General features: G+C 46.7%; 1 protein-coding gene across 4 annotated transcripts in view; it reads right to left on the reverse strand.

The window, feature by feature from the left end:
- Window positions 1–660: 660 nt before the first annotated feature.
- Window positions 661–12,576, reverse strand: part of ADGRF5 (adhesion G protein-coupled receptor F5) — a 128,386-nt gene continuing 116,470 nt past the window's right edge. For 3 of the 4 annotated variants that reach the window (XM_047795162.1, XM_047795161.1, XM_047795164.1), the window contains 7 exons: window positions 11,705–11,913; window positions 7,993–8,172; window positions 5,588–6,973; window positions 4,056–4,097; window positions 3,909–3,968; window positions 2,984–3,068; window positions 661–1,329 (listed from right to left, as the gene is read on the reverse strand). In XM_047795162.1, coding sequence (XP_047651118.1) covers window positions 1,250–1,329; window positions 2,984–3,068; window positions 3,909–3,968; window positions 4,056–4,097; window positions 5,588–6,973; window positions 7,993–8,172; window positions 11,705–11,913 — 2,042 coding nt within the window. In that variant the 3' untranslated portion in view covers window positions 661–1,249. Of the gene's footprint in view, window positions 1,330–1,970; window positions 2,038–2,983; window positions 3,069–3,908; window positions 3,969–4,055; window positions 4,098–5,587; window positions 6,974–7,992; window positions 8,173–11,704; window positions 11,914–12,576 lie in introns of all 4 variants that reach the window. The other variant, XM_047795163.1, reaches the window with a different exon arrangement.

Below are 12,576 nucleotides of genomic sequence, written 5' to 3' on the forward strand. Positions count from 1 at the left end.
AGTACCTGGTTAAAGCTGTTAAATACAATATGTGACAGTTGGGGCGGGCGGGCGGGGGAAGGGGGGGTCATTGCTTTCCGTGCAACACATGACGTTTGGAAATGAATGGAGATAAAAAAACTATTTTTGCTTTCCAAAAAGGGGAACAAAATGAAACATAAGGCTTTCGTGCTAAACTATAGAAGGTTATCAGCTGTTGGTCTGCTTCAATCTATTAAAGCACGGTTATCACACTTATTCTGCATATTCATTCCGCACCCATCCCACAGAACTTAACAAACGGCAGTAGATATGGTATGTGATTAGCATCGCGAGGATCATGTGTGCTTCCATGAATTTTTTGTCAATAGTATGGTCCACGTGAAAGCATCCTGACATCATTTCCTCCCTACCTTTTTTCACTACCTGTTTTTAGTCTTTCTTACCTAAGAAAATACCAGGAAGATACTGAACCCTTATAGTTAACTTTCAGGTTCCATTTTGGAGACTTTTTGTTTGTTTGTTTGTTTAGGGCCACATCCTTGGCATATGGAAGTTCCCCGGCTAGGGCTCCAACTGGAGCTATAGCTGCCAGCCTACGCCACAGCCACAGCAACTCTGGATCCCAGCAGAATCTGCGATCTACACCACAGCTCACAGCAACCCTGGATCCTTAATCCACTAAGTGAGGCCAGGAATCAAACCGGCATCCTCATGGATACTTGTTGGGTTCGTTTCCACTGAGCCACAACGGGAGCCCCTGGAGCCATTTCTGAATTCTCAACGTTGCAGCATCTGAGTAGTAATTATATTCAGTCTTTAATGTAGACATCTTAACATGTGGTCTTTATGTTGTTTTTCTCTGTCTCCCTCCCTCCCTTCCCAGAATTTATTGAAGTATTTCCTAGGTATTAGTATTTTGTTTATTATTTTAATCAAAGCCTATCTGTGGGCCCAAGGTGTGAAAAGTAAAAATGTCTCTGAGATCCTATTTTACAATATAGACAGAGAAGTTGGTGTGAGTTTCACTTAAATACTATACACATTTGGCATCTCACAGAGGGTGGGGATGTGACAGCAAAATAAATGTAACAATTCCTTTTCGTCTGTCTTTACAAAAGAAAGCGCCTTCCCTAATGAAAAAGTCTCTTCAGCATCTGCTTCCAGAAGCCGGTGGAGGAAACATTTTACCCATGGCTTGGAAAGGACCTCTTTTTCGAAGCACATCCGCTGTCCCCCAAGAGGTCCCTGGGGCTGGATTTTCCCGTTCTTAGTTGAGCAACGAATAGGCACTGGATGTATTTTCCAGGGATGAGCTGGTTGTTTCTGGGGTGGAAACGTTGTATGTCCCTGAAAAACAGCACAGCTGCTCAGCGGAAAGGCAACTCTTCAGGATCCCTGGGCTGTGAACCTCGGCTAATAGCCCAGGGGGCGCCCTACTCCACGAGCCAGGGGAGCTCAGGCCATGCCTGGAAACCAACCCATGCCTGCCCTCCCCCAAAGATCCAGAAGTTCTGGAGAACAAACAAAGCTGTCCTCAAGCATGCGTGGCAGCCGGCAAGACAAGCACGAACTACGACACATCACACCAGCAGCCAGATTTGTAACAAAGGACAGGGAGCGGGGCCGGGCAAGCCCTGGGCAGGCCATCACATGCACGGGTCTGGGGCCCTTGGCATAAGGAGCCTTTCCTGTCCCCTGCGGTTGGTGTGACACGGGGAGGGGCCTGGAGGCCGAGCTGGAAGGCGAGTGGGGAAAGGGAAAAACGGAAAGAAAAGAAAAAGACCCGGAGAGAAAAGGCAAGGTCAGAAAAGGAGCGGGCGTCCAGGGAAGGCAGGAGAAATGCTGAGGGTGGGTGCCGGGGTGGAGTGGGAGCGGCCTGGGAGCAAAGGCACAGGCTCTCATCAGCGGGGAGCTGGGGGCCGGGGCCGAGCACCGGGAGAGTAGGGGGTGTGTGTTGGGCAAGGGACACGACACAGTACCCGCCCTACCATTAGATGGGCGAACTGCCACCGCTAACAAGATTTCCATCATTGTCTGGGGAGCCCTTTGGGGCTGCTGACAACATAAACCAAAGTTACAGTGATTATGGAACCTTGAGGAACCGGAAAGGAATTCTGGTACCTTTTCCCTGGTTGGGAGTGGGGAGGGGATGACATGGGACAGGGTTCCAGCTTACCAGAATGGCTGACACCCACTGCCCTAAGTCATTACTATTCTTGTTTTTTTTTTTCTTTTTAGGGCCACACCCACGTCATATGGAAGTTCCCAGGGTAGGAGTCGAATTGGAGCTGTAACTGCCCGCCTACACCACAGCCACAGTGTGGGAGCCGAGTTGCATCTGTGACCTACACCACGGCTCACAGCAACGCTGGATCCTTAACGCACTGAGTGAGGCCAGGGATCGAACCTGCATCCTCGTGGATGCTAGTCAGATTCACGTCTGCTGAGCCACGACAGGAACACCCCATTACCATTCTTTATCTTATATCTCCAAGGTGGAAATTTTCCACATGTTCCTAATAGAATAGCTAACTTAGGTGATCCCACATAATCTGTGTGTGCAGTTTTAGAAGTGTCGATATAAAATAAGCATACTCCAAAAAAGAAAAGAAAAAAAAAAAAAAGACATGACGCTCACAGCCTGGGATCCTACAGTAGGATTCTCTAAACCTAGTCTTTGCTGCACCATAACCCAGAAACATGATGCGATAATATATAAGATGAATTGAGAAGAACTCTGTGTTTGACCAGGCTAGCAATCAACAGTTCCCATTTTTATGATGGATAGAGTTTTGATGGAGAGCTGAAAGCTGATGCCCTCTGTACCAACCTCCTTGTTGTCTGGGGAAATATAAACACGTTCTTGCATTTAACCCCTGCCCCAGGTAACGCCTTTGTGGGCAAATGCCATGAAGGAGGGAGTGGGAACATAGGGGTGAGCCTGTTCCCAGGGCAAATGTGTTTGGGTCAACCCAGGGAACTTCTAGAAGTCATCACGTACCTGTTTTGCCAAACAGATTGTTAAATCTTCTTGATATGGGAGAACTCATGGAAAATACAGGCGTGGATGAAGCTAGAGAGGTTGACTAGAAAAGAAGAAAGAATTACAGGGCAACTGTGTTAGAACAAGGCCCAGTTTGGATGCCTAGGACGATTCATTTGCTGCCCTCTAGTGGTCACGGTCTGCGTCTTTCGGCTCCCTTTAAGGGGTGAGCCTGGGAGAGCCTGAATTTCTTCTTCACACAAATTATGCAGGAAAGTCACCTTTTGAAACACTGGCATATCATCACCGGTATTTGCGAAGTAGCTTTCAAATGCATGTTCTACTACTTGAAAGGGTTTATTATCTTTTGTGAAAACCAATATATTTGAGTGCAATAGTTATTTTCCAAAATGAACTATAGAAAACTCTTTTTCAAATTGTGTTCTTTATTGCCTTGAGTTTCCCCAGAAGATTATTTCTCATGGACATTTTGTTTTAACCCTCAGTTGATATTATCTGTGCTATTTAGCCCCTTTCACCCCTATTTAATGATGGAGGATGCATCTTAATTATAGTTCCATCCCACGGCTGTCTTTAATAGGCAGAATCAGTGGAATAATCTATGCTAAAATTGGCAGTGGAGAGAGAGGTTTTTGTTTGTTTGTTTTGTTTTTGGGTCTTTTTAGGGCCACACCCACAACGTAAGGAAGTTCCCAGGCTAAGGGATGAGTCAGAGCCAGCCTACACCACAGCCCCAGCAATGCCAGATGTGAGCCACGTCTGCAACCTGCACCACAGCTCCCAGCAACGCCAGATCCCACTGGGAGAGGCCAGGGATGGAACCTACACCCTCATGGATCCTAGTCAGGTTCATTACCCCCGAGCCACAACAGGAACTCCAGAAAGAGGGGGGTTTGACAGTCTTTACAAAGGAAGCATTTACCTTTGAGTGCTGTGAAGACCATCTTGACAGTGAAAACTTATTCAGCAAGGCTCCCTGTACCTGCATTTGTTTAGAAGAAACCACTGTCTATCAAACACGTCACCACACTGTAGACGTTTCTAGGAACATGACTGTCATTATTCTTACCTTCTGATCCCAGAGGCATCCAAAGAGTAAAATGAATAATCCCTGCCAAAAAGAATTGGGAAGAAGTGCATCATAATCACATTAATTATATGAATCATACTCCAGTCTAGCAAACTAGGAACTATTTTTTTTTTGTCTTTTTGCTATTTCTTGGGCCACTCCCGCGGCATATGGAGGTTCCCAGGCTAGGGGTCGAATCAGAGCTGTAGCCGCCAGCCTACGCCAGAGCCACAGCAACACGGGATCCGAGCTGCGTCTGCAACCTACACCACAGCTCACGGCAATGCTGGATTGTCAACCCACTGAGCAAGGGCAGGGATCGAACCCGCAACCTCATGGTTCCTAGTCGGATTCGTTAACCACTGCGCCACGACGGGAACTCCGAACTATTATTAACCTGAAATAGAATCTGTACCTCTTTCTATTTCTGTGGGTTTGGTCCAGTACATGATAACGACGTGGTGGTTCCCCACCAACGGGGGCTGAAGTGTTACAATGTTATAAGGATATTTTCTATTTCCCTCTTTCCACCCAATTGCGAACTGGAGGTCCTGCTGGTTATGCTATTAAACACACCTCTGACGTCTACAGTAGCCCTCACACAGGGGTGACGAGGACATAGGACATAAGGTGGAATGATCAGTCCTTCTAGTCAAAGCATATGATAAACACCATTCGACATAAGCCTTAGAGTTCTGTGGACCCAGCCGCAGAAGGTAGGAGCACCTAGGACAATGCCTCAGTGTCACCTTCAGATGCCCTCTGCCTCCTCACTAGCTTGTGGGGCCCTGGGCTTCCCCTTTCCCTACCAGTTGAATCAGAATTAAGCCTCCCCTCCCTTGTGCTCAAGGCTTGTTGTCTGTACCTCTGTTAAAACCCTCCTAACAATGCGCCTTGTATGATAATCAGTTCTGTACAGAGAGGAGGTCTTTTTCCTTGTTGTGCAATAGAGCAGAATGTCTCCGTAGAGCATCCATTATTTCATAGTTCAGCAAACTTTTCCAAAGAAGCTTCTATGGGGTACAGACATGTATCTCACTCACCTAATGGTTACGGCACACCTGGTCTGTGCCAAGGTCTTTGCAGGCACGAGGGTTACAGTGATAAGACAGATGCTGCCCCCGACCTCATGAAGGCAGCGCTCATTTCATGGGCGTGCACATTACCTGGAGAGATTGTTTGGTTTCATGGTGGTGTTTTCATTTAGGAAATACGAGGCAGCAGCGAGATAATGTTGGATAAATAGCGAAATCCAACGTAGGTAAGGGACTTCCCTCCTGCTTCTCTTATCAGGGCATTTAGCAGAGATCTGCGCTAGCAACTAAATGATAACGCAGGTGATAAGAGGTGTGAGGATCCATGGGAGCAGAGGAATGCGCCCTTTCTCTTTCATCCGGTTCTCGTCATCACCGTCCTCGAGGGCCTTCTCTGAACTCAAACCCTTCCCCGTTCCTACTCCTGTTTGTGTTCCTATGACTCGTCTGTCTCCCTAGCATAGATGCTTCGTGGGCGGGCTGCGCTGCAGCACGTACCTGGAAGGCATTGAGGAGGGTGAATACAATATGGAACACGGCGTTGCTCCCCTCGAACACGGTGGCCAGCCCGAACCCCCAGGTGAGCCCCAAGAGCGGCGTGAGGACCCCAATGCTCTTGCTGATCTGGAACAGGCTGCTCTTCTCCTGCTTGCTGGGCTTGTCCCCGATGGACGGTCTCAGGATCTTGGCGATGACCACGACCGTGATGGTCATATTCACCACCACGATGATCAGCGCCGGGACGACGAAGGCCAGCAGGGCCTTGGTGTCCTCCCAGTTGAGCCAACAGGCATTCTTCCTGGTGTAGACCTCCCGGGGCTGGGTGGCCCCCACCGTGATGGTGGCGATGACCAGCGGGCAGCCGTAGCCGAGAGAAAAGGCGATGGCCTTCTGGACGGACTTGCTGGTGTCGTGCAGGATGAAAACCAGGCGGTAGAACAGCATGAGGCCCAGCGTCAGCATCCAGAAGAAGACGCTGAGGTAGAAGAAGTGGACGAAGAAGGTGGCGGCCACACAGGCCGTCTCGTTGAGCGGGAAGTGGTGGTCGTGGACGGCGGCGGCCACCATGAACCAGATGTCGGCGACCAGGAGGGAGGCGGCGATGTTGACGATGCAGATGTGACGCATGGAGGAAGTCCGGTTCTTGGTCACCGATTTCCACACCACGGCTTCCACCGCGAGGCAGGCCGCTAAGCTCAGGATGGAAAAACACAACCCAATGTAGGAGATGATATCCAGGAGGATTTTCAGCAGAGAGCCAGGGTCCGGGGAATCGGGGGACATGAGGATAGAGAATGAGGTCAGGTGGTCACAGCTGCAGGACACGCTGTCCTCGGTGACCTCTTTCACATAGCACCCGCTGCTGTCCCAGCCCCCCGTGTGGTTGTTGAGGTCGAAGTTCCAGAAGACGCAAAGCGGGACCCTGCCCGAAGGGTCGTTGTTCTTGAAAGTCATCGAGATCCTGAACGGCGCGGTTATCTTGTGACTGACAGTGGTGGTCATCACTAAGCTGTTGGCAAAATTCTTTCCCTGGACATCTTGGTCAAGGATGCTCTGGAGGGTTGGGAAAGCCACGGTGACGATAAAGGACTCAGGCTGCAAGTATTTCAGCTCGTTCTCGTCAATGCTCACATTGCCCCAAAGGTCAGAGTCTAAGAAGACAAAGCCCTGCTTGTAGGACGTGGGGAGGCCCGATTTGATGACCATGCTCTTCATCTGCACGTTAGGCTGGGAGATGATGCTATCTTCTGAGTGTAAGGCTCGGGAGAACCGTTCCACGGAATCCAGAAGCTGTGAGCTCTGATTCGTCTTTTGCTCTTGTGACATCTTCCAGGAGTTCAGCATGGTCTTGCTGAGGATGACGTTGACCGTGGAGAGAAAGTGCTGTAATGGACATGGCGTAGGATCAAACCAACCTAGATTTTTGTCAATCATAAGGGGGGGGGGCAAAAGAAAATCTTCCCAGAAACTGATCAAGTGCACATAGGCAAGAGGAAAAGAGAAGAGAAAAATGCGGCATCGCAGGCTGTGAGGAGCCATGACCTCTTTTGGAGGGACTTAGCAGAGGAGGGGTCCCCATGATGGGGGGACTTTGAGAAGCTTTTAGCCATGGTCACAGGGAGATCCACCCCTCACTGCTCACTGGGACCAACTCAGCAGGATGGCAGAGGCTGTTTATTAATTGTTTTATTTGATTTTAAATCTCAAGCCTGTAAATGCCATTTGGTGGGTCGAGTTTTCACCAGCAAGGGTGAGGTGGTCTCAGAAGACCCTCTCAAATGCTGAGCATCAGATGAGCAATGGGAGTGTTGTATCTTTCTCTTTTTTTGCTAAACATTTGGACTTTCTCTCCCATAAATTTGGGACTATCATTTTCCATTGGTGACTTCTATCAAGGGGGAGAAGTGACTTCTGTTCTCCCCTCCTTTGACTTGTTTTCTTCGCTGAACCTATGAGCCCTGGAGTTAGTGGCATGGTGGTCCCCCACAGGACTTGTCCTAATCGCCTGACCCTGTAAATGTGACCTGCTTTGGAGAAAAGGTCTTTGTAGATGGAATGAAATTAGGGCTCTCGAGAGAAAATCATCATACCCAGGTGGGCCCTACATCCAATGACAAGTATCCCCATAAGAGAAAGAAGAGGAGAAGATAAATGGAGAAGAGGAGGAAGTCAGTGAAGACAAGTTGGAGGATGGAAAGAGGCAGCCCCAAGCCAAAGAAGCTTGGAGCTACAAGAAGCTGAAAGAGACAGAGAAGGATCTCCCCGAGAGCCTTAGGAGAAAACATGGTGCCCGGACCCTTCCATTTCAGACCTCAGTGGAGAAGAGTTATGTTTCTTGACCCCAAGTCCTGAGGGATGAAAAGATAAGACCCCTGACTCCTGCAAGGCTGAAACAAACTCACCATCATCATTTCTGCATTCACTTGGGTTGGAACTGTTGAGAGCAAGTCAAGGATGTTAATGATGGCTCCCAGGCTCCCCGGAAATGTGTAGACTTCAAGTTTCGCCTTGTCCGTGCTAATGGAAAGATTCTTTAGGTACGAAGGGAGCTTCTCATCCTGAGAGGGACTCTTGATCAAAGCCTAGGAAAACAAAAGCCGACCCAAACAGTCAAACCAAAAAGTGGCCCATCAGCCCAGTCATAGCATCCTGCTGACCCATCCACGACAAACTCGCTCACATCTGTAGTTTCCTTTCTCTCTTCCCGTTTCTCCAAGATAACTTTCTTATCTCTTACACTATGTGTGCACTTCAGGATGGAATATTACATAAGACTCACACACAGAAGGGGGGCAGTGAAGCAGATGTCAACCTGATGACTAGTTGGGGAACAAAAAAAACAAACAGAAAGTAGATAGGATTGTTAGAGAACTAGATTAAAGTTGCATAGAATTGTCACTCAGTGGTCTGTATGAAAGCATGTTGGCCATTCTGCTCTTTCTTATCACTTACCTTGATGACTCTTAGAATGGCTTTCCATCCCAAATCTCCTAGGACAGTTCAGGTGTGTATCTGAAGTCTCAGGGGAAGACTAATAGTGCCCTCTTTCTTTTCTTTTCTTTTTCTTTCTTTCTTTTTTTTTTCTTTTTTTTTCTTTTTTTTTTTGCTTTTTAGGGCCACACTTGTGGCATATGGAAGTTTCCAGGCTAGGGGTCGAATGGGAGCAACAGCTGCGACCTACTCCACAGCTCATGGCATGCCAGATGCTAACTCCCCTGAGCGAAGCCAGGGATCAAACCCACATCCTCATGGTTCCTAGTCAGATTTGTTTCCAGTGCACTACAACAGGAACTCCCCCCTCTTTATTTTCAAAAAATGAAAAAAAAAAGAAAAAAGTAATAATAAAAGGTAAAACAAACAAAAAAATGAGACAAATGAACTTATATATAGAACAGAAGTAGGTCTGTAGGCATAGAAAACAAACTTACGTTACCAAAGGGGAAAAAGGGGATGGGATAAATTCGGAGTTTGGGATTAACATGTACACACTGCTATAGTTTAAAATAGATAACCAACAGGGACCTACTGCGTAGCCCAGAAAACTATATGTAATATTTTGTAATAACCTATAAGGGAAAAGAATATGAAAAAGAATACATATATATGCATGTACATATGTGTAACTGAATCACTTAGCTGTACACCTGAGACTAACACAGCATTGTAAATCAACTTCAATAAAGCAAAGCAAACAAAAAACGAAAAGTGTACTGACTTGGAGTTCCCTTGTGGCTCAGCGGGTTAAGGATACAGCCTTGTCACTGCTGTGGCTCAGGGCATGGCTGAGGCATGGATTTAATTTCTGGTCCAGGAACTTCCACATGCCTCGGGTGCAGAAAAAAAATGTCTTGGTTTTGATGATGAATTATTTGGTCCCTCTATCTATAGTGACCACTCTTGGGTTTTCCACCTATGTAACTCCTCATTATAATTAAAGAATGAACTTAAATTTGATCTTCTCCATAAAGAACGTTGAGGAATCTTCCACCCCAGAGGAATTTCTTTCTCTGAATTCATAAGCATTTGTTTTACTGAACAGAATGTACCTTTGTAACATCTCTACCAATGCCATCTAGCATTTTAATTTTAATGTATCTCCCATTAAATGGTAAGTTCTTCTTTTTCTTTTTTTTTGGTCTTTTTTTTTTTGCCATTTCTTGGACCACTCCCACGGCATATGGAGGTTCCCAGGCTAGGGGTCTAATCAGAGCTGTAGCTGCCGGCCGGCGCCAGAGCCATAGTAACTCGGGATCAGAGCTGTGTCTGCAACCTACCCCACAGTTCACGGCAACGCCAGATCCTTAACCCACCGAGCAAGGCCAGGGATCGAACCTGCAACCTCATGGTTCCTAGTCAGATTCGTTAACCACTGAGCCACGACGGGAACTCCCCAATGGTAAGTTCTGTAACAATGTGAACCATGTGTTATAGTTCTTTATAATCCTTCTCATATCCCACAATGCCTACCATAATATAAATCATTTCACGTTGCACATAGTAGGTGTTCAATAATATATGTTGAATGGATAAATCAAGTGGAGAATGATAGGTCAGTATGTCCCCTTTCCACTGAAAAGGTATGTAATATCTAGAATTGGGACCAGAATTCCAACACTGAATTCAAATTACAATTTTTATTTTCCCCAATGAGGATAATTTACATTCCCGATGGTTCAACCATCAGGGTCTAACTTTTGTGTGGTGTGTGTGTGTGTGTGTGTGTGTGTGTGTGTGTGTGTGTGTGTCTTTTAGGGCTGAACTCTCGGCATATAGAGGTTCCCAGACTAGGGGTCGAATTGCAACTACAGCTGCTGGCCTTCGCCACAGCCATAGCAACTCGGGATCTGAGCCATGTCTGCAATCTACACCAGAGCTCAAGGCAATGCCAGATCCTTAACCCACTGAGCAAGGCCAGGGATTGAGCCTTTATCCTCAGGGATGCTAGTCAGATTCGTTTCCGCTGAGTCCGCTGAGGGAACTCCAGCTGCCAAGTTTTTCAAGCAGAACTTCCTGATTATCCTAGCCCAAATTTATATGCATATAACATGTATACTCTCTGTCCAATTAGAAATCTTGTTCTGATTTGACCTTTTTACCCTGACAGCACTTGTATTAATGCTTTACCATAGTCGCTCTTTTAATGAATTGGATTAAGAGAGGAGGAAGTATGGGAGAGAACCAGATAAAACACAAATCAATATTACCCCTTTCCTCAATTCTTCTTTCAAGAGAGAGGATTTGGAGCTGGTTGACACCATACCACCATTCGATAAAATTCTACTGGTTTTGCCTCATTTATTATAACCCATGGGATTTTAGGAGTCTCAAACTCTCGGCAACTTAAGTATCAGAGGTAACATTTATTTATTTTGATGAAATGAAACATATTTCCCCTACCACATGGCAGTCACCTCTCTTCCAGGTAAGAGAGATCCCTCCTTCTATAACTATAGGTTACCTCTAAGGATTAAGGAAATCTTAGTGCTATGAAAGCATAAAACTGAACTTTTTTTTTTTGGCTTTAGGGGCACACCAGCGGCATATGGAAGTTCCCAGGCTAGGGGTCGAATGGGAGCTATAGTTGCTGGCCTACACCACAGCCACGGCAATGCAGGATCCGAGCCCCATCTGCAACCTACACCACAGCTCACGGCCACACCTGATGCTTGACCCACTGAGCAAGGCCAAGGATCAGACTCGTATCCTCATAGGTACTAGTCGGATTTGTTTCTGCTGCACCACAACGGGAACTCCTGACGAACCTAATTTTTTATGTTGCTTCTCTTTCTGAAAAGATTAGCTTGATATATACATTCTTCTGCAGTTAGAGAGGATAACGCTGCTTCCATCCTGGAGAGAACGGAAACAGGGCACTAAGAGGTCAAGGTGAAGGCGTACAGCTGCTCTTAGAGCAGAACACGTATTTTGCTGCCTCCACAGCTGTAGTCCAGCCAAGTATGAAGCATTTCAAGAGATGCATCTTCTTTGGAAACAAAAGGAGTCTTGAGCCTAACATGAAACCATCCAAAGCCCACTTTTCTAAGTGCTGAGAAGTAGGAGAAATAGGAGAACCATCTCCCGTCCAGAGCTCAGAGTCAAAGGGGGAAGGCTCACCTCGGCCAGCTGGAGCAGAATGTTTATCGGAGCAGAGATACAGTCATTTCTCTTGACCTTCCACTGGGAGCCCACGCATTTGTATGTTACGGTCCCGCCAATGGGGCTCCCGGGGATTCTACGCATATTGGAGAACCGGCAAAGCTTCTGGATGACTTTCCCAGGCTCCCCGACACCTATGATAGGATCATGGCATGTCATGTTCTCCTCTGCATTGGAAACAGGGGGACAAAAGGAACAATTGATAAGCACTGAGGTCCTGCTGTATAGCACAGGCAGTTATATCTAGTCATTTGTGATGGAACATGATGGAAGATAATGTGAGCAAAAGAATACATAGGACTTCCCATTGTGGTTCAGCAGAAACAAATGTGACGGGTATCCATGACGACACAGGTCCAATCCCTGGCCTCGATCTGTGGGTTAAGGATCCAGCGTTGTTGTGAGCTATGGTGTAGGTCGCAGACGTGGCTCAGATGTGGCACTGCTGTAGCTGTGGTGTAGGCCGGTGGCTACAGCTCCAATTTGACCTCTAGCCTGGGAACTTCCATGTGCCATGCGTGTGGCCCTAAAAAGACAAAAAATTAAAAAAAAAAAAAAGAATATATATGTGTGTGACTGGATCACTTTGCTGTACAGTAGAAATTGACAGAATACTGTAAATCAACTATAAGGGAAAAAATAAAAATCATTAAAAAAAATCAGAGCCTTAGATAAATCTCGTAATCTGTCCGGTGGGACTGAGGGTCCATCCATTGTTTCATTTTGTTTTGTTTTTTAGATCCAGATTGTATGGTAGAAGTAAATACACTAAATGACTGAAGGGGGAAAAGGGACAATTAAAAAGAGGAGGAAAGCGTGGAAACAGGGCA

Source organism: Phacochoerus africanus, chromosome 9 (assembly GCF_016906955.1).
Source record: "Phacochoerus africanus isolate WHEZ1 chromosome 9, ROS_Pafr_v1, whole genome shotgun sequence".
Classification (NCBI taxonomy): domain Eukaryota; kingdom Metazoa; phylum Chordata; class Mammalia; order Artiodactyla; family Suidae; genus Phacochoerus; species Phacochoerus africanus.